At 45.3% G+C, this 26,435-nt stretch overlaps 2 protein-coding genes across 2 annotated transcripts; one reads left to right on the top strand and one right to left on the bottom strand.

The window, feature by feature from the left end:
* Nucleotides 1–1,044: 1,044 nt before the first annotated feature.
* Nucleotides 1,045–15,366, top strand: MEIOSIN (meiosis initiator). Its single transcript, XM_054999335.1, has 13 exons — nt 1,045–1,124; nt 2,824–2,914; nt 3,093–3,192; nt 4,091–4,222; nt 4,761–5,006; nt 6,542–6,665; nt 9,126–9,229; nt 9,427–9,570; nt 9,823–9,881; nt 11,616–11,735; nt 12,874–13,124; nt 14,062–14,151; nt 14,877–15,366. Exons 1-13 carry the CDS (start codon nt 1,045–1,047, stop codon nt 15,037–15,039), a joined length of 1,704 nt encoding a protein of 567 aa, XP_054855310.1. The 3' UTR covers nt 15,040–15,366.
* Nucleotides 15,367–18,216: 2,850 nt separating this feature from the next.
* LOC129343232 (homeobox protein six1b-like) lies at nt 18,217–25,530 on the bottom strand. Its single transcript, XM_054999336.1, has 3 exons — nt 24,969–25,530; nt 20,513–20,676; nt 18,217–19,372 (listed from the first exon to the last, which is right to left on the bottom strand). Exons 1-3 carry the CDS (start codon nt 25,350–25,352, stop codon nt 19,102–19,104), a joined length of 819 nt encoding a protein of 272 aa, XP_054855311.1. The 5' UTR covers nt 25,353–25,530; the 3' UTR covers nt 18,217–19,101.
* Between the last annotated feature and the right edge of the window lie 905 nt (nt 25,531–26,435).

Genomic DNA, 26,435 nt, shown 5'->3' with positions numbered 1-26,435 from the left:
ACTTTTAGTGTAGATCTCTCTTCTTCACATCCTTCTTGGGATATGTTGTATGAAGCCTGCTTCCCCTCCCATCTTCTCACCTCTGAACCTTACATGTTACCCCACCCTGGAGAAAGCCAATGTCCCTTTACACAGGCCCTCAATAACAAAAATTCATCCCCTCAGAACTATCTTGAAAAAGATCCCCAACCTATAGATCCTGAGATCTGTTTACCCTGAAGAAACATCAATGCTTATTGATATACCTTGGGAAAGGTCCAGCTTTCCAATTCGGCCATTCTCATGATGAGGGGACCTCCAAATCATTTTCAACTTTCAATTGTTATTGGTTTCTTTCCCTTTTGGGTCTAGAAGTCTAATGGCCACTCTCCATTTTATGATTCTCTCTGAAGTAACCTCCCCATTCTCAGCCAAGACTGTTCCATGTTTCACCATCTTAACTGTTGTTGATCCTTTCTGCCCAACTTTTCTAAACCCAGAAGTTTCCCCCTGTGCACCATTAGCATCACAGGATTCCTGATTTCCTGGACTTACCTTTTCTCCCTCTCCTTTTACATACCCCTCTCCATCTCATCTTGCGTGGCTTCCTTCCCCAGGCCTCCCCAATGGAAACACAGCTGTTGTTCTTATCCTGGGATCTGAAGTACAGTTGTTCTCAGCAGGTTTTTTATAAGATATTTTAGGTGAGGCCTGCACATATGGCCTATCAACTGAACGAGCCAGCCTACCCCATAGCACTGGGCCAGGCAAGCAGCAAAAACAGGCTGGTGTTCTACTCTCATCGTCCTCGTTGGCCCCTAGTTATGTAAACTTGTTATTGGTTCAGCAATTTTTCTGGATCCACCCTGCAGAGAAGGGGGATGTTCTGATTCTTGTACCCTGTTTAGTACAAATTTTATTTGCCTCCAGCTTCGCAGACTGGGGGACCAACCCAAACCCCATGTTAATATCTCTCATATGTTAATTTCCCCGTACTCTCCACTCTATTTTTCATTCCTTTCTGAACTAGGAATGAACATAATTTCTTTTCTCTTACCTTTCTAGATGTGGGACCAAACTGGACGTGTTTGCCCTGAGGAGCTACAACCGAACAACAAGAATAGCAAGCAGAATTCTAGTAGCAGGTGGGGACAAGCAAAGTTCTACATCCTTTTTTAAAATGTTAAAATTCAGAATGTGTTTATTTACTTATTTATTTATTGTTCTATTTTCAGCCCTCCCTCCCCGTGAACAGGCTCAGGGCAGAATACAATAAAATGCTCAATACATATTAAAATGTTTAGATACAATTAAAATCCAACAACCATGGTACATGTACAGACAACATCTCAGATAGCGGCCCCCTCCAATTTCTCAATCATAATGCAAACAAAAGAGGGGAGAGTGGAGGCCAGCAGTTATTTATTTATTTATTTATTTATTTACTTAGATTTATAGTCCGCCCTCCCCAACCAAGTGACTGTGTTTGTAGGGGGGCAGATGTTTTCATAGCCCCTCTGACAAGAGACCGGTAGGGAGGCTCCTAAAGCTATTCAAAAACTGGCCTCAACTGTATGCCTGGTGGAACATCTCTGTCTTTCAGGCCCACCAAAAAGTTACGAGATCTTGGCAGGCCTGGATGTCCTCCAACAGAGAATTCCACCAGGTTGGGGCCAGGACTGAAAAGGCCCTGGCCCTGGTTGAGGCCAGCGAGGCCTCCCTGGGACCAGGGACCACTATTAAGTTCTTATTTGTGATCTTAGTGCTTTTCGGGGTACATACAGGGAGAGGCAGTCCCACAGGTATGCTGGTCCCAGTCTGTTTAGGGCTTTAAAGGTTAAAACCAACACCTTGATCCAGAACTCTACAGGGAGCCAGTGCAGCTGCTGCAGGATTGGAGCAATATGTGCCCTGTATGGTGTGCCCATCAGGACACATGCAGCAGCATTCTGGACCCGCTGTAATTTCCGGGTCAAGCCCAAGGGAAGCCCTGTGTAGAGCGAGTTACAGTAGTCTATTCTGGAGGTGACCATTGTGTGGATCACTGTAGCTAGGTCATGGGTCAACAGATAGGGTGCAAGCTGCCTGACCTGTCGAAGATGGAATAAAGCAGACTGGGCAACTGCCATGACCTGGCCTTCCATTGATAAGGAGGAATCCAGTATCACTCCAAGACTCCGGACCGATGAGACAGGTGCTAATGGCGCCCCATCAAAGGTTGGGAGCCGGATTCCCAAATCTGGCGACCCCCGGCCCAAGTACAGGACCTCTGTCTTTACCGAGTTTAACTTCAGCTGGCTCTGCTTTACCTATCCTTCTACGGCCTCCAGAGCTCTCACTAGGACATCTGGGGCAGAGTCAGGCCAGCCACCAGTCAACAGATACAACTGGGTGTCATCTGCATATTGGTGACAGCCCAGTGCAAAACTAATTGCAGACAGTCCAGTGACTGTATTGAGTCAGGCCAATGATCCATTGGATAGTTTGCCCTGATCCAGTCTTGTGTGTATCGGCTGCATGAGGAAATACTCACTCTACTTCTGGTAGCCATTAAGAATGACAAAAAGCTATGCAAGATTTCCCCTGGAAATCCTGCTTAGGCTCCCTTTGGCTTCTTATATTTTAGCAGGTATTGCTCATGCTCATTTAATGCTATTTTTTTATTAATGCTGTTTAAAATACCCATACTCGGAGATTTTTACAGGACTATGAATTCTGTGTTTGAGCAGTGCAGCTGCAAAATCTATGCAGCTATCATGTTGACCTTAGAGAAGAAAAAACAGCAACTGTATTTAAAAAAAAAAATTTGGCCAATGAGTTCGAAGGTTATTTCTCCCTCAACAGGAAAAAGCACAATAACTATACCATCATGCTTAAAGAACTGGCTCAGATGTTGCCCATTCCTTTGCGGACCAGTTCCAAAAGGTTGACAAAGGTATTGTGCTTTTTTACTATTTGTATTCAACGAGTGTTCTGTAGAAGTCTGCTTTGCAAATTTGCTCTGCGAACACAGCTAATTTCATGTGTGTTCAGCTGGCCCGATTGTGCTGTAGTTCCAAATGATGTTCTATCTATGCCTCCTTGTTTGTTTTGCATCCTGTCTCTTGAAACAGAAAGAGATTCTTCTCCGGGTTCTCCGGTATATTGAACACCTGCAGACAAGCATTAATACTGCCAGCTCGCTGCTCCACGTCCGCTATGGGGAACAAAAAGGTAATTATGACAATGGAAGACAGAACAGGTGGCATGACTTGACAAGAAATGTGAGTGTCATGAAGTAAAAATTCATTCAATTATTGAATGGTTAATTAATCTCAACTACTCTTTAAATTTGTAATCAGGGAATGCAAGAATGGTCACCTACCTTCTTTCTTTTGACAGGATAGAAACTCTTCAAGGGTTATTTGCAAGTCTGCTGTGAATAGTATAGTTGGCAGATGTGCCAAAACAAAAAAAAAAAAGTAATTTATTCAGGAAGCCCAAATAATTTGCTCAGAATGAGTTAATGGAAATAATTAATGTACTTTCAAAATTTATTCCAGCTGCAGAATAAAGCCCTGCCATTACGTGTAGATAGGTGGCAGCTGGAAATGGGACTTTTTCTGTCGTAGTGCCCCAACTTTGGAATTTCCTTCCCAGGGAGGCTTACTAGTTTGCTTACTTTATACAGTCTTACGCACCAAGTAAATCGTTTTATTTACCTGAGCTGTTAATTAACACTGATGTAAAGAAATGCCCTCTGTGCCTTCACAGCTGATGTTTCCCCGCTAGTTTAATGGTTTTCATGGTCTTTTGGCTGCTGTATTATGGTTGCCTGAAATCAGTAGTCCCGTGCTGGTTTTTCAGTTGTCTTTTTAGTTTGCTGTGATGCCAGCTTAAGATTTTGATATTGAGAAGTCACCTTGGAAAACGTTTGATATTGAAAAGGGGTAAGATACATGCATTAAATATACAGATAAGTAGGAGTGAGAGAATATAGACAGTTGAAACTGAGTGCAAGAATTTTAAATATAATCCAAGGGAAAAAGCAGTCAGCATAGAGAACAGGGGAAAAAGGAGTATGAGAGAGAGAGAGACCTTTATGAACAGGTTGGCTGCTCTTTTATAAAAGCAGAAGGATCTGAACAGACTGTGCCATCTGACCTGAAAAGGAGGAGGAGAGAAGCCACGCCTCGTGGAAAGAAGACCAAGTCCTCTGGTGTCTGCAGGAAACCCCGGAAGAAGAGACGCATCCGTAAATCAGGTTGGGGAGGATTCTGCAAATGCTACTCCGATGTGTTTCTATTTGTGGGCCTTTCTTTTTCACTACTTTTGCTTTATAACTCCTTCAGTGTCTCTGATTCCCACAGCTCACACTCCAGAACCATGAGAGTGTTCAGCCTACCTCCCTGGTCCATATAGTTGGACCAAATATAGTCCATATAGTCAAGGACCAAAGGGAAGACAGGCTGGCTGAGGACTGGGTGCAACTTACTACATTTGGTGAGCTGGAGAAGAATTATCAGAAAATCCAGTCAAAAGGGAAAGCAGGTTGCCAGGGGTACGCGTGTCCTTTCAGAGAGTAGGCACGAAAAGAAAAGTGCGAGGGGCATTTGAATCAAGGTTGATCAGGGCAGTGAATGGGCACACATGGCTGCCAAGGTTTCCTCATGTTTCTGTGCTATGCAGGGATAACAGGCTTATTTTTGCTTGGGGCACTGTGTTCCTTCTGAAACGAAGCAGGTGGCTGTGATACCTGAGACTAGTCTCCTCAAGAATTTCTGTATCACTTTGTTTTGCAGAGCGACAAGGAGCGGGCCAGAAAGCGTGCAAATGCCTCGTGCTGGAGACTGGGAAGGGCCTTTCCCAAGCTGACACATGCAGGGAGGAGAATCTGTCTGCTGTGGAAGACATATCTTCCATTCCTTTGCTCTCCACAAAGCAATGTCGTTCCCATCCTAGCTTCCAAGATCCAGTGCCAGGATCTGCTTGCCCTTCACATAACTTTCTGGACATCACCAAAAGTGGAGCCCCATTCCACGCTTCAGGTGTGTGCCCTGTGTGGCAGCTTTAAATTAAGTTCTGCATGAAAGAACGAGGGCAAAATAATCTAACAAAAGAGAAGTTTGTTCCACCTTGCCAGTTTGAGCTAACCCTGTGAATGATGGGTGCAGTCAGTGATGAGACCTCTTGGCAGGACTGGCTGCAAATAGAATCCATTGAGTAAACGGTGACATCTGTTTGTGTGGGACCATGAGCTCTGCTGGATCAGATCTTAGGTCCTTCAAACTCAGCATCCTGTCCCAACATCTGATAGTCCACAAATCAAGGTATGAAGGCAACAGCTTTTAATAACAACAACATTTGATTTATATACCGCCCTTCAGGATGACTTAACACCCACTCAGAGCAGTTTACAAAGTATGTTATCATTATCCCCACAACAACAATCACCCTGTGAGGTGGGTGGGGCTGAGAGAGCTCCTAGAAGCTGTGACTGACTCAAGGACACCCAGCTGGCTACAAGTGGAGGAGTGGGGAATCAAACCCAGTTATCCAGATTAGAGTCCCACGCTCTTAACCACTACACCAAACCGGCTCCTCTAGCTACCTTTCTCCCCTCTCCCCAATTGGTATTGATTGGCATGATGCTTCTAAACAAGGGAGTTCCATTTCATTGTCATCAATAATAGCCACCCATACATACACAGCTCCATGAATTTGTCAGCTAAGTTTCCTAAGCTGGTGACCATCTCCATCTTCTGCAGCACTGACTTCTGTATGACAATTTTGCACTGTGTGCAAAAATACTTGTTTTATCTGTCACAATCTGACTGCCAGTCCTGCCAACGAAGAAGCTTTTGAGAGACACATGAGTCTTCATTAAGCAGAATGCAATAGTAGCTAGTTGATTATGTAGAGGATGGCCGTTTCCACACGTGTTACCTGCCTGCGGAACATCACGCGAAAGACCCGGAAGATAGCGTCTTCTTGCGCAAAATCGTGCCAGGAAGACGCTGTTATCCGGGAGTTTTGCGCAAAATTGCATCTTCCTGGTGGGATTTTGCACGAGAACACGCTGTCTTCCGGGTCTTTCACACGATGTTCCGCATGCAGGTAAGATGTGTGGAAACAGCCCAGGATGGGTTACAAGGTTTTCTTTTCAGACATGTGCTAGGCTTTAACAACAAGCAGACTGCTCTCCATTAAACCAGTTGTCCTCAGTTGATCTGATCAAAGTTTTCATCCTGATCTCTTTCCATTTCTTATTCTCTGGAATCCACATGGGAACAGGTACAGCATTTAACACACACAAAGTATCCGCAGAAGTTAAAAGCGCATCAGTTCAGATGGACCTAACCTATGTAAACAGAATCTTCAGTTGATAGCCATTCAATCAATGCTTATATCTAGAAGAAAATCAAAATGGCCTTTATCAGGGGGTCTTTAAAGCTGGAGAGGAGCTACTCTGTGCCCTTAGCTCATAATAAAAATTGCTCCCTCTAGCTCCCATCCTAAAATAATTGTTCAGAAAAGGGTCAACAACATTTTTTTTTGGTCTCTTTGTATGCTTCATTGACAGACTGGCACTTGGGTAGTAGCCAAGAGGAAATCAAGGAGAGAGGTGTGTTTCCTACATGTGCAGCACAGGTGGCTTATGATGCGCTGCTCCAGTACACCGAGGGACCTGGGCATTCACTGATGGGGTATGAGCAGAAGGCAGATGGTTGGCATCTTGGGAGTATGGTAAAATTGGGTTTGTGTGTGGCTGGGAGTTTAAAGAGAGTCCTTGGATTTTAACAAGTATCACAGTTTGAATTGAGCAAGAATTCAAGGGCCAGCAGCACTAGCTTTGCCTACTGACCTGCTCCTGAAGGGGTTGGTTAGGTGGGTAGCTGTGTTGGTCTGCAGTAAAACAGCAGGGTTTGAGTCCAGTGGCACCTTAGAGACCAACAAGATTTTCAGGGTGTAAGCTTTCAAGATTTAAGAGCTTTCTTTTTCAGACCCAAAAGGATTGAGACACAGACAAAGGTATTTTATTTATTACATTTACATGCTGCTTTCCTTCCCAATGGGTTCCCAAAGCAGCTTACATCATTCTCCTCTCCTCTTTCATCTTCACAACAACCCTATGAGGTAGAGAGTGTGATTGACCCAAGGTAACCCAGTGAGCTTCGATGCCAGAGTGGAGATTTGAACCTGGAGTCTCACAGATCCTGCTCTGACAGTCTAATCATTAAGCGTGCTGTGTCTCTCTTAACCCCCCCCCCCCACTGTGAACAGCAACAGAGGTGTTGGCAGGAACTGTCCTTTGCTATGCACTAGTTAAACTGGTGAGTAGAGATGGGCACGATCCAAAAAAATTTGCCGATCCAGCTGATCGTGGATCAGCGCCGGTGACGATCCCAACTAAACGATCCACACCGATCATCTCCCATTCCTGATCTGTGGATCGTGGAGGCCAAAGCGGGGCATGCTGCTATTCCCAGCTATGTGAGAAGGTGGGTGTTGGCGGTGGCCACCGGGCCCAGCGGGCATGGGGAGACAGCGACGAGCCGCCTCCCCCTCGGGGCAGGGGGTCTGGCCGCTCACCGGTGGCACCCCCCATGTGCCCGCCCGCCAGGCCAAAAAGGAGCATGCTGGCAAGAAAAGAACGGTGGGTGATGCCGGTGGCATCTGTGTTTGTGTTTGGCTGTCTGTGTTTGGCCGTCAGAGCTGCCTATCAGGGTTTGCAGGGATGAGATTGGAGTGCCCATGGCTAGAACACCCCCTTCCCCCTCCCTCCCCTGGGTGTCTTCTCCCAACTGGTGACTGCTTTGCTGCTCCATGGTTGGAAGGAAGCCCTGCTGATCAAGGAAAGCTGGGCTTCCATTCGGGTTTCCAGGGCGACAGAAGGAGGGGAAACACAGCTCAGGCATTCCCCTGGCTCCGTTGCCCCGGGAATAGATTACTGGCGCCTGAGTGTCTGGCTTTCCGATCCGAGCACGATCCAGCCCCGATCCAGCCCCCTCCCAGTCACTGGATCGTTGGCCGTGGCCGATCACGATCCGCTGAGTCATGATCGTGCGATCGCCATTATCGTGGGTTTTTTTGGATCGTAATGCGGATCGTGCCCATCTCTACTGGTGAGGTCTAGAAGGTGGTGGTAGATGTTCTTAAGCTTTCTGCCCATGCTAAACTGCATAATCTCTGTGGTGGCCCCTACCCTGCGGAATGACCTGCCTGAGGAGGTCAGGAGAGCCCCCACTCTCCCGGCTTTCTGCAAACGATGCAAAACAGAATTATTCAAAAAGGTTTTGTACTCAAATGGGAGGGCTGTATTGTAGGGATGGGGTGTCAGATGCTTCGCTAATGAGTTAGGGACGATAGACTTCATCGTTATATTGCCTTACATATTATCTGTTGCTTTAAATATGTACTCCTTTGTACTACCTGTGCTTTAAGTTGTCTAATGTCAATCCTAGAAGTGATTATGTTCTGTTTCAGTATTTTCTTCTACTTTCTGTATGGAAATGTACTTGATATGGATTGTACTTATCTCATACTGTGTAATCTGCCTTGAGTCTCAGTGAGAAAGGCGGACTATAAATGACATAAACAAACAAACAAAAGGGCTTGGGGACAGTAATGGTGGCCAAAGCGAAAAAATTATAGGAGGGGTGTGATCCTCTGGGCCTCCAGTTTTCTATAAACCAACAGCAGCGAACTTGTACAACATAGGGATGTACTAAAGTGTGCCATAAAGTGAGCTGCTGCAGCATAATCATAAAATAGTTGGGATGCAAATCAGCACTCTGCTGGTTTGAATCCCAATACTGCCATGAGCTCAGCAGGTGGCCTTGGGCAAGCCACTCCTCTCAGCCCCAGCTCCCCAGCTGTGTCGTGGGGAGAATAACACTGACTTTGTTCACTGCTCTGAGTGGGGCACTAATCTGTCCAGAAGAGCAGTGTATAAGCACACTGCTGTTGTTATTATAATCCCAAAAGAGGACGATGTAACTCCAAGTGCCCCACTGATTGATCTGTGCTATTTTCTTTATTGCTGGCGTCTTAAACTTTACCCTATAGCAGTGAATTGCCATGAACTTGTGGAAGGCATGGAGAATAAAATCGTTGAACAAAGAAATGAAGATCTAGCATGGTAGCTTAATCAGTTGTGCTTTCAGGCAGGAGCTGGTGTATTATTATTCCTCCTGTGAGGAAGAAGAGGAAGAAGGATCAAGTGCTGGTCCCTGGCTCTCCACCCAGTCTCCTGTGGGCATCTCCCATGGTGAGTCACAAGTATGATTAAGAGAAGGCGTTGCTGGAGGGTAAGAAAAAGGCTAAAGGGCTGGCCAGAGGTCTAGATGAGATGTTATGGCTCTAAGAGATAAGCAGCTGATGCTAAGAAGTTGTTCCTTCAACATCCACCCAAAGAGAGAAAGCAAAATATCATTGTAAAGCACACTTTTTTTCCTTTTAAATTAGGGAACATGCTGCTCTATTCTCCTGGGATTGGAGTCCAAAGCAATACTTGCTCAGATTTGGGGCTGAGCCCCTCACTTTTCTCCTCACCAGCTCGGCTGCTCCCCAAGTATGTCTTGCAAGGGGGGCAGGAGGAACATTCTCCAGGTAAAATGTGAGGCAGGAATGGCTTGTTGGTTTCTGTGTGTGGGTTCAGTTGGCTGTTTCTCAGCTCTCTGTTCCTGTGAACAGGGGAAAGCCAGGACAGCAAATCCTAAAACTGGATAGCTGCATAATATGTTTAGTAATTTTTGCTGAAGCTTATCAATTTTGTCTGGCTGAGACAGAATGTAGTGGAGTGCCTAACGTAAATCTCAGAAGAGCACTTTTAGGAAAAAAAACCCCTTTGTTTTCCTGCAGTGTTGTTTGAAGACGTGTATCTGTCCCCCGAGACCCTTTCAGGAACACTGCTGAGAAAAGTAAGTACTTTGTTTTTGTTGCACAGCATCCATTTACCATTCCTCTGAGCTAAGACTGTATCAACAGCAAAGGTTATTATTTCACAGGTCAGTATTATTTGGTAAGCATTCTGATGTTCATTTGTGCAACCGACACAATTTGTATTTCACATATATTCACTGCTTCTTGCCAACACTGTGCTGAAGGCTGGTCCCTCACGTGTATGTTCACTGATTATTGTTTGTAGAATGAAGTGAGCGCTTGCACATGTGAATTGAACCATCACAGGTGAATAACCACAGAAAGAAACTCAGCGGTGGAGGCAGTTCAGTCATTCAGTTGAAAATCATTACATACTGAGTAGTCAAGTGAAGAACTGACTCTAACAGCACATCTGCGTCGGCAGTTTTTCGAACATCCGCATCCTGGTCCTCGTGGTTCATGCTATACTTGTATTTTTGGTATTTGCTGGTTGAGGATAAAAGCTGGTAAAATAGGATTGTATTGAATAGTGCTGAACGTGGTACATCTTGTCTGACATCATCAGTCAGGTTAAAATTTTATTTTATTTAAGTCTTTTATAGTCTGCCTTTCTCTCTGCGACTCAAGGCAGATTACATAGTGTGAGATTAGTAGAGTCAATATTAAGGACATTTCAATAAACAATGGCCATTTCCACACGGCTTACCTTTTGCCGGAACACAGCATGTTTTCGCACGAAATCGCGCAATAACAGTGTGTTCTTGTGCGAAATCGCACGATAACAGCATCGTCCTGGCACGATTTTGCACATGAAGACACTGTGTTCCGGCAAAAGGTAAGTCGTGTGGAAACGGCCAATGCCGTAGGGTATATAAATGCAAATTTGCAAAGACATAACATTGGCAGAAATCCAATACAGAGTTGAAGAAATGCTGAAACAACATAAGCAGTTCTAAGACTGACATTAAAAAAACAGAGAACTGCCTATTAGGATCATACTAAGCAACAGATAGTACATAACAGCAAATAGTAGTGAAGTCTATGGGCCCGATCTCTTTAGTGAAGCATCTCTCTCTGACCACTTCCTTACAGTACAGCCCTCCTATCTGAGTAAAAAGCCCCCTTGAATAATTCAGTTTTGCATTATTTGCGGAAAGACAGGAGAGTGGGGGCTTTCCTGATGTCTTCATATAGTACGTTCCATAGTGTGGGTGCCACCACACTGCCCATGTATGGGCAGCTGTGAATTTTGCCCATGTGCAGGGTGGCACCTGCAGAAGGCCCCGTTCAGATGACTGAAACTGCCACGGGGGGAACATGGGGAGAGAGGTGGTCCTGTAGAATGAAGGACCAAGGCCATGAAGAGCTTTGTATATGATTGCCAATATTGTGACTTGAGCCTGGTAACTGGTAGATAGCCAATAGAGGGACTGCAGAATGGGAGTCATGTTCATGCTCCTGCTCCTTCCTGATAATAACCAAGCTGCAGCGTTCTGAACCAACTGGAGTCTCCTAGTCGACTTAGATGGGAGATCGATGTATAGTGCATTACAATAATCGAGTCATAATGTTACCATAGCGTGGATCCAGGTGGCCAGACCGGCAGTGTAGAGGTGTAGCCCAGCTAATGGCCATGGAATGCTGAGAGAGGCAGGTGCATTCTGACAGGAAATCCTTTTGAAATGTAATGTTCCTTTCCACCTTCCATGCACCACCACCTTCATTTCAGTTCCACTCCAGAGACTCTCTGTTCTTTCCTTTATCTTTTCTAGTCGGCTTTCACCCTGGACCACTGCTACCTTTCCTACAGTGAAAAGGGTAAAAGTGATTCCAGCCCTATGTCAACCGTGAACGAGATAACATCTTCCTGGACCAAACAATTTCTTCAGGAGGTGGGAAGGAGATGGGGTGGACCTGAGTGTGTTGTTTGTATGGAATAAGGTCTGAAACTGGCCCTTCTGACTGATAGATCAGTTTTATTGTTCCTATGCATTTGGGGTCCCAACTGACCACAAGGGGATATTTAAAAATAAATAAAATTCCACTCCCCACAAACCTGCATCTTCTTAAAATAGGAAAGCTGATTGGTCTGTTTGATTGTTTCAAGTTTACCCAGCCTCACTGTATTTTTTAAATTTGAAAATGTTATTAAAAGGCCAGTGGGGTCAGTTGGGCCCCCACTGAGTAATAAGGCTTTGCACATCTAAGGTACAGGATTTTAACGGGATGGGGGGGATATGGATCTCTATCAGCACAGCAGCTACTTCATATTGCTGCAGCTGTTAAGATAAGGATATGTTACCATTAATACTTTAATTATTCATACCTGAAGAATGGTTTGAGTGGAAAGAAAAATGGCTTTAAAAAAAGGTATCAGGGTCGGGGGGGGGCGGTCTGTGAGTTCCCATAAGAATCAACATTGAGCATTAATTTCAACCCCCAGATATCAGTGTTGTACAGGGCTTTTTTTCTGGGAAGAGAGGTGGTGGAACCCACGTCATTGTGGGTCCTTTTGAAATGTCATTTCAAAAGGACCCACAATGACGTCACTTTGGGTCAGCTGGAACAAGGGGGGAGTTTTTTAAAGTTTAAATTGCCCTCGATGAAGATGGTCACATGGCCGGTGGCCCCGCCCCCTGCTCTCCAGACAGAGGGGAGGAGGGCGATCTAAACTCCCCTCTGTCTGGAGAGCAAGGGGCGGGGCCACCGGCCATGTGACCATTTTTAAGAGGTGCCGGAACTCCGTTCCACTGCATTCCCACTGAAAAAAAGCCCTGGTGTTGTATAAATTCATTGTAAAGTTGAACAGGGGTACAGTACAATTTTTTTATTTTTATATTACATCGGAGATATTGTTTCATCAATTTTAAAGTAGGAATCAGTTAGAGATCGGTGTGTGTGTGATCCTCAATGTCACATTAAAAAGCACTTAAAGTAGTTCAGATAAGATTACTAGAAAGGTACCCTAATATTTCACGTGTCTATTTCTTCCCTGAGCCTCCTGACCACACCTTTGTTTTGTCCTAACAGGAGGATGCCCACATCAGGCCTGAACACTTTGTGTCCTCTAGCGATGAGAACAGTGACAGCACCTGGACGCCTTGCAAGAGAGTGAAGCCCCTGCAGGAGTCATGTCAGAAGAAGAAAAAAGCGGGAAGAAGGCAGAAACGCCGGCCAGTGACCTGTGAGACACGCAGCCACTCGTCTCCTCTGCAGCTAAAGAAGAAATGCGTCAATGGCTTCATCATGTTCTGCCGCCTAAACCGCAAGCACTACATCCGGTGAGGGTCAGCTTTTTATATGATTGTGTTTTTAACAGTCTATAAGCCGTGTGAAAGCTGTACGGTTATAAGCAGTGTCGAAATTTAGTAAAATGAAATGAATAAACCTGCCTCAGGGTCAAGCAACACTGCCCTTTACAGCAGCCACGAGAGGACTGATCTTGGAGCTATGAAGGCAGAGGACTGTCATACATACAAACTATGTGCCATTTTCCCAGGAGAAATCTGTTTCCTCCAGTAGATTTTATCCCCAGTTGGGAGGAGAAGCAGGCACCCGTATTGTACGCCCCCCCCCCTTACTGGGGACTATTATCATCTCAGGGGGACTGACTTCCTCCAGGAAAATGACAGAGGGAGTTGGGGGGATAACTCAGGCCGTACCCCCAATAAAAATCACCCCACCTCACCTGCACTGCAGCTGCTTTATAAGATTGAAAAATATATCAGGCCCCTGCATGAGTGTTTTTCAGCAGCCCTGGAAGTTGGTTTTTTTCTAAATTACTTCTCTATGAAAGATGAGATGTTACTGATTTTTATCAAAAGACCTGCAGCCAGGGAGCATTAAAACACAGCATCATGAGCTGTGCCTAGAGGCTTTCAGTCCAATGCTTAGGCAAACCCGAGCCTCAGATAAGTGCAAGCAAATGCTTCCCTATTGTTTTCATGATAGAAATTATGGCTGCTTCTAAGACTAGGTATCTTCTTTGCATGCAATGATACAGGATCTTGGCAAAACATCCATCCCATCATGGGCTGAGGTGGTGGGTTAGGTTTCAATCCAGAGTTTGTTTGCTAAGCATTTTTAACATTCGTCTCCACAGGGAGCAAAAGGCTACCATGGCAACCTTGTTTTTTCAGCTTCACAGCTTTGAGGGGACACAAGGACACGGTTGGTGCCTCATAAGTTGATTGGCAAAACTCGGTTTTCTTTTGGCAGGGCTTGCCCAGGCATGGCTTCCACAGTTGCCACGAGAGAGCTGGCCCAGCTGTGGCGCATGATGACCAAGCAAGAACGGAAGCCATATTGGTATGTCAGGCATTAATCGAAATACGCTGGGGTGGGGGGTGGGGATCAGGCTAGCCATTGGCAGATCATCCAGTGCCCTTCTGGCTTCCCAAGGAAATGGATAATGTTCCTCCCTTGCTGTCCTCACACTGGTGCCCGTATGGGCAAGTTCTAGCAAAAATTTCATCTGTCAATTGATAACCCCAACAGATGTAAACAATGATCATGTGAGAAGTCATCATATCACTCCCTCTATCACTTATTAACTCTCTATATATTCCACCTTTCTGAAAATTATTAACGAACAGTGGGAGTGTAAGTGTGACTGGCTTTGTATCATTTATCATTTTGTGATCAATGAAAGGCTATGGCAAAGTGGCAGAGCACTTGCTTTGCACCTAGTATCTGGTATCACCAGTTCAAGGACCTGAGGTAGCAATTTCTAGGTAGACTTTTGTCTGTCCAAGATCCTGAGCTGTCCGTCAGAATAGATAATACTAAACTGAACAGACTCATAGATTAACTCTGTGCAAGGCACTTTTGTATGTTCATATGTGCTCATGGGAGGCACATATGTGTGAACTCTGCAAGCTAATTCCCATAGGTTTTTGTTTATCATGCAGCTCTTGAACGGGAGCTTGGTTGTGAATTTTGCAGGTTCACTCTTAAAGGCAGCTGTTATGTCGTCCGGACTTGACTCGCGCATTAACCTTTGCCACATATGTTCTGCCTCTTTTGCTTTTCAGCATGAAAGCCCGAAGATTCAGCCGCCTGAACAATCGCATTGTGAGGGATGACTTCTCCATTGAGGAAGAAGAGGAGGACCAGGAGCCGCCTAAACCTTTTCATCTGCTGCTGGCTGAGAAATCCCACCCTGGCAGCCGGAATTTTGGGGACCTCTTTGCTTGAGCTCATTCCCTGACCCGTCACATGCTAATGGTAATGATCCACTGGAAAGATGGCTCCTCACCAGGGTCTATTTGTGATACATTGAGTTTCCGCATGATAGGTTTCCAGATTAATGTTCACCTTCTGACTTTGCAGCAATGTACCAGGTGAGAGGGACCCCACAGGATGGGGCATAGACATTTCCTTTGATGTCACTATCCTATCTGCTGATTATAAATCCTCTCCTATTCCCTGCTAGCTAGGCCTCAGGCTTACCAGTATCTTGTTCCTTTTGGACAAAGCAAATCACAGCTGACTTCCAGGTTGTGCAGTAACTGCTTTATGTTCTTCCCCACTCCTGTGACCCAAAGCGGACCTCTGGTGGCGTCGTTGTCAAAGTGTAGAGAAGTTCTGGGATTTGGCTGATGTGAATGTGGTGGGTCACTTGATGGCATGCAAGTTTGGCTGTTTGCATTGGATGCTGCTTCTCGGTGTTAAATGAGTGGGTGTGTCTGGGAAGGAAAACTGGGCCTCTGTTTTTTAAACATTCCGTAAACAAACCTATTTATTGCCAAAGCTTTTTATCTCCCCTTCCCCAATTTGGGGAATAGGATTTTATCATACACAGCCCAGTTGGCTTTGTTACTGGCTCCTTTTCTCCATAGGTTGCTTTGATGTGGCTTGAAATGTAGTTTCTGAAGTTCATGTGGACTCTCTCTATGGCAAAATTGTTGCTTTGTTTCATAGTAAGTTGCCTCTGGGTTTTTTTACCTGGAGGAAACTGAAGGGGACAAGGTTTGCTCAGAACAGCTTTGCATCCCACTGTCCCTGACACACAAGCTTCTCTATAGAGGTCTTGTTGATTTGGTTCAAGTGGAGTCAGGAGGCAAAACCAAGCTTTGAAGATTCACATGACCGAGTTGACAAAAGTGAACAATTCACACTGGGATAGAATGTGAGGACTGTACCACTGGAGAACTTTTTAATGTGACTTTTGATTGAGGAAGCAATTCTCAGTCAACCATTCATAGCCTCTCCCTTAAATTTTTCCTCACCTATGTTTCATAATCAGCTGGCATTTGAAATTCTGTTGAAGATCTGATTGGATTTTTTTCTACTGTTGTATTTATGTATTTATGTATTTATTGGCAGTTTTCCTCCTCATCTCTCTTTATTTTTAGAATAAATGCTAGCTTTAAAACCACTAACAATTTTGTTGCATCTGTGCCTCTTCTCCCACTGGTACTTTCAGCTCTATTCTAAACTCTGCAAGCACCAGGCAGGCTTCCCTGGGGAGGTGCAGACAGTTGCGAGGGGAAGTTTGAGCTCCTCCCAGAATGTGGCTTGATTAGGCCATGAATCAAAAGTGTTAACCCCTGTATCAGTTGATTTTCAGTGCCAGAGATCAGCCATCTGTCTTTTTTCCAAACCATTTGGCCTGGGCAACTCAAACCACATTGAGGGCTTGTATAATAATATGTCTTAGGCTTATGGGGTCTCAAGCAGTTATTTCTTACAGGCTCTGCTTATTTCTGTGTGGAAGAGAGCAGAGCTTCTTAACCTTGCCTTAGAACTGTAACATTCTATTTATTTATATTTATTTAAAGTGCTTCTGACCCCAGTTTATGCCTCATTTTTAGTGTCAAAGGCAGCCTATACTTTAAAACAGCCTAAAATGCACACTTGACCAAGGGAACAATTTAGAAGCCGACAGAAAATCCCAGCATCAACAATGGAACCCACAGAAGAAATTCTTAGCCAGGAAGAATAACCAAAATGAGGGCATACCAAAAGATCCAAGCAAACGGAAATCTCTTTGCCTGTATTCAGGGGAAAGAGGTGACAGAGCTCTGCAGTGGTAGAACGGACTCTGCCACTTCAGATGGTGGGTTCTAGCTTTGAATGCTCCTTTGAATTAAAAATAAAACCTTTTCTGCAAATAGAGTTTATAATCTAGCCTTTCACCGTACAGTAAGAAAGACCATCTCTTTGGTCATGGGCAGGGCCTTTCCTTCATCACTGCTACACAAGGAGGTGTTAGGGGGCAAAGCAGATGAAGCTGACTTACACCAAAGATAAACCAGACCTACACTAGTAGTTCTGTGCTAGAGCGTCCATAGTTTTTAAAAACTAATTTTTAAGCCACGCAGAAGCCTGATTCAGATTTGGACTGTGGCATGTGGGGAAGAGGGACTTCCATGCCATTTTTTCCTACCTGAAAAGGCCCTGGAGAGCTGCTATTTGCCTAGTTGGGCTAAACTAATTTCAGGGGCAATTTGGACCCAGTTGGGGTAAAATAGCATCTCCCTTGAGCTGTTTGAGGTTGGTAGAAAGGCACAGGAGGAGGTGGGAGGGCTCCTGCCTTTGTGCTACAGTTGTGATCCATATTGGGCCCCTGTGCACCTTAAACTGATTTTTAAACATTGGTAGGGGCTCCAAATGCAGAACTCCCAGTGTACGTCTAGTTTGGCCCTGACCCTGATCACTGGTTCCTATTGCTCTCTACTGTCTATTTTAACTGATAGCTAATTTCCAAGGTCTCTCAGTAGAGAAAGGCCTTTCCTAGCCCCCTGAGGTTTTTTTACCTGGAGATGCTGGGGACTGAACCTGTGGTCTTCTGTATGGTGTGAAGGGGTGGCTTCCACACAGGCTTGAGCCTCCACACTCAGCTTGGAAGTCAACCAGGCCAAGCTACAGATGCTGCTAGAATTCTGTCATGGGAATTCCAGACACATCATGTGATCATGAAAGGTGCAGGAGTTTGATACGAAGCTAGAAAGAGGAGGTTTTAACTTTTCCTACTGTGCTGTTCCCGTCGTGAAAATATATACTCTGCTACGGACTGCTTTAAGCCCTGATAAGAAGTCGAAGAGTGTCCACACCTATGGAAACTTTAAGCAGCTGAGAGCTCTCACAGAACTCCGGGTGTCGAGTCTAGTTCAGCCCAAAGGGATTCTGTTGTTGGTGCTAGAGGACTTAAATATTATTACTCTGCCCTGAGAAAAATATGCTGTCATGTCATGTCACAAAGAAACATCACCACCATGTGAAGTTTTTCATTTATTAGAAAATTGGCAATACAGAGTAATTCTGGCTATGGCTTAGAATAAAAGGACCTAGCGGAAGCAAGCAACCAGAACAGGTCTCTGTGTCCTTGAATGACTCATCCCACTGTTTTCCAGCAGTATGTTCCTGACTCACCACCCAAATGCAGTGATTTCTTCTTGGTAAATCTGCCTACCAAAGGAGCTCCCCATCCCAAAACATTTGTCTGCTAAAAGGGTTGTGGGTAAATTGTAGACTGAAGTAGCCTGCCATTTCCCACCGCCCTGACCCAGCTCCTTCCTGCTCCCATTCTGAGGTCCTCAAATCTCTTAAAATGCACACCTTTAAAGTCGTTAAGGCTCTTGGCACCTTTGCAAGGCACTTTAATTGCTATTGTCATCTCCAGAGAATAGGTATTTGCATCTGCTCAGCTGTCCAGCCTGCAGTCCTAATTAACCTTCTTAATTAGGTGTTCCTGCGCTTTCTAGATTGAGACTGCTGTGAACACAGGCACATTTTATAAATACATGATTGTATTTCTTTCTTTAACTGCAGCGGTAGCTACTTCTTCTTTGTATGTTTCTAGTATGATAGGGCTGCCCTTGCATGCTTTTAGGGAGCCTGGGCCTTTACTACTAGCATGATCCGTTGGTACATAGGGGCAGCAGTTTTTGGCAGGGTGGGGCACTATGCATTGTGCTGTGGGTAGAAGGGCCACATGCTAACCACCTCCCTCCCCTGCCTGGTTCCGTGTCCGAAAATGTGCTTTTCTGCATATCCATAAGAGTTTTTGCTTTTCTAGAAACACGAGAGTGTTTTTAGAATTCTAGTACCCTTTCTATACCTGAATTTTGGAGGGTGAAGCAGTGGCATTGAGGCCTCATCCTACTTCTAATAAGTCAGGAAGAGAAATTTGTAACAAATGAGTGTTTTTGACAGAGTTAGCTGAGCAAAAGAGTAGCCAGACATATGGGAAGGTCAGGGTAAAATGGAGGGATCCACTAGAGAAGGGAGGTAGATGTGCTCCGCTCTTCTGTTTCAAGACCCCAGATCTACCAGAGTAGAAGTGAGGGGTCCTAGGAGGCTGTTGTGGAGTGGCTGGTGCTGCAGGAAATCCATCCTTTGAACCCCATGAGTAGAGTTTCCTGGTTGACTTGAGAGAGGCAAGCTAGAGTACAGCAGTGAAGGGCTGGATGTGTGAGCCACAGGGCTATCGATGGGAGAGCTCTCATCATCTGAGCTGGGAATAACATGTCTGTCTCGAGGCAGGCCCCTTCCTTCCTTCAGAGCACCACCCTCGCCGTTCTCCCTGCAAGAAGAAGACAACACCGCCCTCAGGTGCTTGGCTAAGGAATCAGTTCTGCTGGAGTGTCAAGCAGGCAATGGGTCTTTGGGCAGCATGGCTTTCTCTGGCTGAATATGCATGCCAGTAAAAGCCTTACAGACAAAAAGCCTTCAGCTGTTTCAGACCCGCGGCTCCCCTTTAACTAGAGCATGAGAGAGAGACTCATTCTTTAAAACTCAGTAGATCTCCCCCTCCCCATTTTTCTACCACTCTCTGCAGCTTTTTTACTCTTTGTCTTTCTTCCTCTCTTCTTTCACAATCTCTCTCTCTCTCTAACATTGCAACAAGTACATTCCCTTCAAGGAGGGCTTGCTAAAAAAGCAGCAGTGAACTGTAAAATGATACAGTGAGGCCAAGGTGGTCCAGCAAGAGGATATGGAGAAGGAGCGGAGAGCGTGATGCCTTGATGAGCAGAGAGGGGGAAAGCCGTTCCAGGTAGCGAGAGGTGCACAGCAAGGTGGTACAGGAGAGGAGGAATGTGCCAAGGCAGGTAAGCCTGTGCCAAGCGAAAACTCTGAGAAGGGAACTTCAAGGACGTGAGAGAGGAAATAATACCTGGAGAGTGTGTTGTGTTCTTTAAATAAGTAAAGGATTGGGGACTTGACAGATGCAGAGAGTGATCTAGTGCAGAAGGAAGGGAAAATATCAGGAGGTGGTTGTGAGGAGAAAACCGAGTCAGGGAGAACTTTGTACAGCATCCTGAGGAGGGGCAGGGGGGAAAAGGAATGAAAGGGCAGATGTGTGGGCAAGCAAGAAGGAACTCTGTCCTGGCTTTGTTTCTGGAAGGGCCCTGCTCTTCTTCCTCCTAGAATCTCAAGGGCTACATTTCTTATCCACCTATACCCTGAGTCCAGGATCACTGGATTTCTGGCTCGCCCTGACCCTTTTATTTTCTTGGCCTTTACCTCAGTTAGAGCACCAGGTCATTCTTTCTCCCTTTGATCCTAAGTAATAGTGTTGGACAACAGAAACAGTCACACCTGAGTGCTTCCCCTTTGATGCTACAGAAATCCTCCCTTTCTCACAGTTTTCTAGTGGAAAAGTCTGGCCCTGGGAGCGGGGTGGATGCTTTTCAATCCTGTGTTGGCTGGGAGGCCACCTCACCTCTCCTTGGTCTCGGCTGCACGGTCCCTCTGGCGTCGGTTCTTGAACCAGTTGCTGACCTGGGTGGTAGTCAAACCAGTGGCTTCAGCCAGTTCCCTTTTCTCTCGTGGGGATGGGTAGGGGTTGTGGATGTACCATTCCCGCAACACACTCCGGGATTTTTCCTGGGTGAAAAGAAGAGAGGCCTTGAATACAGCATTAAAACAAGCAGGGTAGGTTGAACTAGGAAAACTGTACGTTTGAAAAATAGAACACAAAATTGATTCTCGGGTGGAAGAAAAGTGTCTCCCTGTACGATAATTTTGATCACTGGGAGGGAGAAAAACAGCTCCTTGTCATAATTTTGATCATGTCTATCCTTAAACATGCTTTTTCTTCCTCTTTATTTTTCCTTACAGGGAAATCTCTTGATCATTTTATATGAGAGCTGGGGTAGTAATTAGAGTCATCCTAGGATGAGCTAGGCTTAGATTCTCACTCACACATGAAACTCTCATTGGGTCACCTTGGACTATTCACATACCCTCAGCCAAATCTATTTATTTAGCTTTGATATTCCTTGAAGGGCCCATTTTGTAATTACTAACAATGAATTGGCCTCTTTTGCCTGCTATAGGAGTTGATATTTTGGGTTTAGCTTTTCACCATGATCCTAAGATCTCTTCTCTGGGTTGTTGTGGCCATTTCTGTCCCTATCCGTATGTCTATGAAGGTAGGTTGTTGTTGTTTTTAATTCAATGTGATAGGATGTTATAGCCAGCAGAGGGCAAACGGCAATGTTGCCGGGCTCCCAAACAGCTGCCCATCCTGGTTTTTATTCATTTATTTTAGAATATTTCTATGCTGCCTCTTCACAGTCCTGCTCCACTCTTTATATTCTTAAATCCTATGTCTCATTTTGGGAAACTTAACAGCATGGCTGGATTCCTGTAATTTATGGGAGGAGAAGGATACATGCCTGAGTTCCACTGGTGAGAATGGGGGACATAGGGTGGGGGAACGGAAAGTCATAGGAAGGAGGATCTCCTCTGTGGGGAAAAGCGGTAGCAGGCTTTTCTGTGCAAAATGCTCACTTGGGCTCAACTCCACTTTTTCTCTTTGTTACACTGCTGTACCTTTCGACAATATTGGGCAGAAATTCGACAGATGAGTGGGGGAAAGATGACAGATTCTTGTCTCTTGTACAGCTATTGAAGGCACAAAAGTCCTGCCAGAAGGAAGCAAATAGTGAAAATGCTAACATTAGCTCTCCCATCCTTCCTGATTCTTGGGGAAATGTAGCTAGGGATATGCAATTCAGTATATCTGGTTTAAAAATATACCAGGAAAATGCCTATTTGGTATTATTCAGGAAGATCTGGATATATCTGTCTTACTCAGGTATATTCAGATAAACCAGTATTTACATTCCCAAATTATCCAGAGATATTTGGGATTATTAGGAAATTGTGTTTTAAATGTTGCAGCAACTTGCCCCAGTCCCCGCCTCTCCCTGCCCTTTGCAGGTTTCCCAGGCTACAGGAGGACAGGGAAAGGAGGCAGAGTTGCTTTGTGTGTTTGTGTCAGTATTGCTTGCTTGCTGTGTGCCATTGCCAGGTCTGGCTGACTGCTTTGGTACTAGTGGCTTGTCAGTCTGGGTGCTGGGATTATCTGGTTCGACATTGGTTCTGTTGGGTTTGCATTGGCCCTGAGTTCTGCTCGGTATCTGTGAGTGACACTGTTCTGTTGGGCAGTGTCCCTTGCTTCAATTTGGGTCTGCTGGGATTCTTTGGTTTGCCATTGGTTCTGCTAGGATTCTTTGGTTTGCCATTGGATCTATTGGGCTTTGGTTCTGTTTGTATTTGAAGGCTTGGCAAGTGTGGTGCTCTTGTGTGTTTGGCTAAGGCCTGGAGAAAGCATTGGATAATGAGTTCCCCCCCATAGGAAACAATAGAAAGTGGCTGGGAGCATCAGTTCAGGGGCCCAAAGAATTGGACCCCTTGACCTAATTGATTTGAAACTTGGGAGGTATTTAGTGTAGAGGTAGGACTAGCTTCCTGTCAATTTTTATGTATTTTGCTTGAAAAATGTCCCCTGGAAAGATTCCCCCATAGATAATAATGGAGCAAAATTTATTCAGAGTGCCGAATAAAGCCCAAATCCGAATACTATATCAGTATTTTTGGACCCAGATATTGGGAATACCAAATTTATATGGTATTCTGAATACTTGACTCTGAAAAATACTAATTTTTTCCAGTGCACACCCCAATGGTCTGTCCCAAACCACTTTTTCCCTTAGCTCTATTCAAAGGCTCAGAATATTTAAAGAGGAAAAAAATCTCAGTAGATGTGGGGTTATTAATTTTATTAGGATCTGTCATTTAAGTCTCCAGTTGTGTGCTAGCTAATGTAACCTACTGGAAGAGAAACATCCTTGACTGCAGAAGTGACCCAGCTTCACTTGAGAGGTGTGCAATCAGAAAAGAATAGGGGGAACTAAAGGGGATAGAGATTTAGCTCTAGAAACAGAAAGCAAGGATGAGAAGGTAGCGGCAGATTAGCTGGTGATAAAAAGCACAAGAAAAGTGCTTCAGGAAAAGTTTTGGAAAAGAAATATTTTTACTTGTTTATTGGATGTTTATATACTGCCTCTCCTAGCTTAAAATGGAACAAAAAATACCAGTATTTTAAAATCACATAAATGCGAAAATACAGTGATGAATAGTTCAATAAAGAACACGCAGCCATACACAAACTTCTCATAGCGTAGCAATTGAAAATTATAGGCCATGGCCAAGTATATCCATCGGCAATTACCAAAGGCCAGTAAAATATGCTTATTCTGTGAATCTTGGCAGCAATGCTTATTGAGGGATGGCAGATCATGAGAGGGAGGGCAGGAAGGGTTACACCAGTACTTAGTTCTCCTGTCCCCTTCTTACATGCCCAGGGTAAGCCACCTAGAGAAAGCTGTGCCTCTACAGAGGGATATCTACCACCCAGCCTTTGCCATATATTTCTGGAGGTGGTCGGGTGGTGGTTGCCGGTGAAATCTGCTGCCACATGTTTTTCAAAACCTGCTGCTGTATTGCTTGTTGTGTTTTTTAAAACGTTTAAGATGTTTAATTGGCTTTAAAGACATTGTTTTTTTATATTATTCTATTAATTGGAATCCGCCCAGAGCCTGCTGGTACGGGGAGGGCGGAATATAAATCAAATCAGTCAGTCAATCAAGGCCAATCACAACCTTGGGGCCAGGTAGCAATTTTCCCCAGGCTAGTTTGGCTAAGGATCCTGACGGTGTTTTGCCATCTTCTGGGCATGCAATAAGGGTCACTGGGCATGTGTGGGGGAGGCAACTGAATTCCCTGCATTGCACGGGGGTTTGGACTAGATGACAGTACAGTCCCTTCAAACACAATGATTCTATGAAAATAGATGCATATTGCTGTCCCTCCAGAATGCAGTTTCTGGCCTCACTTGGGAGAGGGAAAGAAGTAGTGAGTTAGACTTGCGGGGTGGGGGTGGTCCATGAAAGAGGAGTAAGATGCTTTTAAAAAAATTAAATTGCACATCAACATGATGCTGTAATATTTTTAACTTTATTTACTAGATTTGTATTCAATGAGCTCAAGGGGGTGGGCATCCATGGTTCCCCTCCCCTGCTTTTTAATCTAGTCCTGTCATATAATTAGGCCAGAGCTAATTACTAGCTCAAGGTTACTCAGTGAACTTCCGGAGTCTTCCATGTCCTAGTCCAACGCTGTAAATTATAGAAGCAAAAAGCAGAGGAACCCCTCCCCCATGCACCCTGAAGTGCTTAGAGTGTAAGCTTTGATGAGGGGGAGACAGAGAGGGAGATAAGCATAACCAGGTGAACAGGAGCAAGTAAAAATACACATACTTGGTGCCCTTTTCAGCCAGGGAGGAGTTTCAAATGAGCCGGGGGTGGGGGTGGCAGCATTGGTGCTCTGGCAGGGAGATGGACTGGTGGGTGGGGGGGAACGAGGGATGGGGTAGCAGAGCGGCTTGTACAAAGAAGAGAAAAGGTTCAGAAAGAGGCAGAGTATTAAGTGTAATGCTTGGGAGTCTGATATCTGTGCTGAAAGCAATGGGAGCCATTGTGAAAGTTTGAGGAGAGGTAAGACACCTAAGACCATGATGGAAAAGAGTGTTTTAATAGAGCTGTTCTGAATTGATTGAAAAAAGGAAGTAGGATAGGAAAAGCTCACAAGAAAAAAATTTCATCAGGTTTAGATAGGACTAGTAAACCACAAAGAGAGGACTCAGCTGAAGCTCTTATTTGCAAAACTGAGTTGTGAAACTTTGAAAGAACAATTGTGTTGGCTTTGTGCCTGTAAATCACAGGGGGCTTGCAGGAAGTTGTCTTTTTTTAGGGCTCAGCACCTGCAGTCCAGGTTCCTGAGAGGTTTGCAAGACCCTTCAAGGAAAGCGTCCTTCAGGAGAGCCTTACCTTGAAACAGTAACTGGTTTCCTCTCCGTCCCAGATGGTCCGAGGCAGGGGGAATTTACGCCGCACCCGGTATTTCCCCACAGCCCCCAGTGGCCTCCCACGCAGCTTCTCTGCTTCGATATAGTGGGCTTTGAGCCACAACTGCTGCAGCTTGGGATGGTTGTGTGGCGAGAACTGATAACTCTCCAAGATCTTGTAGAGCTCCCGGAAGTTGCCCCGGTGGAAGGCCACCACCGCTTTGGCCTTCAGGACGCTCTCGTTCTTATGCAGGTGGTCACAAGCTGGCAGCGACCAGAGGAAACGTCCCAAGCGTTCAATGTTGCCCCCTTGCTGCAGAACTTCACACACACACGCCACTTGCTCCTGGGTGAAACCGAAATTCATGGCTGATGGGGACACAGGTTACGCTTTTGCAAGGAACTCCAAAACTCTGCAACTTCTAAAACTAACCTAGGAAGGTTCCACAAACTTGGTATATAATGCCCCACGGGGCAAAAATAATGCCAGTTCTGATGGTTTTTTCATAGAACCTCTTTGCCGTGGAGAATAATTTTGCTGCTTTTGAAGAGAAAACAAGATCTGTCCCGCTATGGGAGAGGTGTACAAGAGGAGTGGGAAGCAAATTCGCTGTCTGACAAGTTTCACTCTGGAGTGGCCATGTTCCTTTTTTCCCCTCTCTGCTTCTCTGTGCCGCCAGGACTCTGCCTGTCTTCTGGCTCTGGAGACAGTCGCCCCGGGTAGATGTCTGGGGGTATCAGTTACAGGCCCAGCCCACGCAGACTGCAGCTGTGCCCAGCCATTGGCCGACTTTGCAAGGAGAGCGAGAGAAAGGGAGACTTCTACCACCGTCACCCTTGGATAGTAAACCTTTCTACAGAGGGGTTGTCTGGGTATGGAAATGTGAGATACCCCCCTACAAAAGGGGGCATAAGGAGACGAGCAGAAGAGCTTCCTGCCCACATCTGTACAAGCATATACGTTTGCTCTCCAAATCTTTTAGGTGTGCACCCTTTGCAACATTTCAGTTGAATGCAGTGTGTCACTTCCATGCCACTGAGTGTGGGCAAAGATCACTGGAGGGCACTGAAGTCCTCCCTCCTGGACTTAAAATTCCTGCTTCCCTCCTGCCCATTTTTCCCACCACTCATCGGCTACTCACTTTCAAGCTTATTTTAGCAACCGTAAGGTCTAGCAGCTAACAAAATAGCAAATTTTTATCCATCCTTTCAAGGCAGACTCTTTCAATAGATTTCTTGACTTTAAAGGAATCCAGCCCTTTCACCGGTTCTTAACATCCCAGACTGCGAACAACAAGACGGTTCGTGTCTTTCAAGGGGTGGCTAATATGGAGAATGTTTTCTCTTTCTTTGTTCTTGGCCCTGCCAGGTGACTAATCAGCCCCCAAACCAGAACGACTGCTGCCTTGCCCCCTTATTCGTCCCATGTGGAGATCATATTTCTCACCAA

This window comes from Eublepharis macularius, chromosome 15 (assembly GCF_028583425.1).
Source record: "Eublepharis macularius isolate TG4126 chromosome 15, MPM_Emac_v1.0, whole genome shotgun sequence".
NCBI lineage: Eukaryota > Metazoa > Chordata > Lepidosauria > Squamata > Eublepharidae > Eublepharis > Eublepharis macularius.
The sequence above is the reverse complement of the archived record's forward strand: the minus strand, read 5'-3'. Positions and strand labels throughout refer to the sequence as shown.

Coding starts and splice junctions, on each gene's coding strand:
- MEIOSIN (XM_054999335.1), top strand. CDS start 1,045: ATGTGGGACCAAACTGGACGTGTTTGCCCTGAGGAGCTACAACCGAAC. Junction 9,230..9,426: donor TCCTGTGGGCATCTCCCATG/GTGAGTCACAAG, acceptor CTTTTAAATTAG/GGAACATGCTGCTCTATTCT. Junction 14,152..14,876: donor CAAGAACGGAAGCCATATTG/GTATGTCAGGCA, acceptor TTTGCTTTTCAG/CATGAAAGCCCGAAGATTCA.
- LOC129343232 (XM_054999336.1), bottom strand. CDS start 25,352: ATGAATTTCGGTTTCACCCAGGAGCAAGTGGCGTGTGTGTGTGAAGTT. Junction 20,677..24,968: donor AAACCAGTTACTGTTTCAAG/GTAAGGCTCTCC, acceptor CTTTTCACCCAG/GAAAAATCCCGGAGTGTGTT. Junction 19,373..20,512: donor GCAGCCGAGACCAAGGAGAG/GTGAGGTGGCCT, acceptor TTCTTCTTGCAG/GGAGAACGGCGAGGGTGGTG.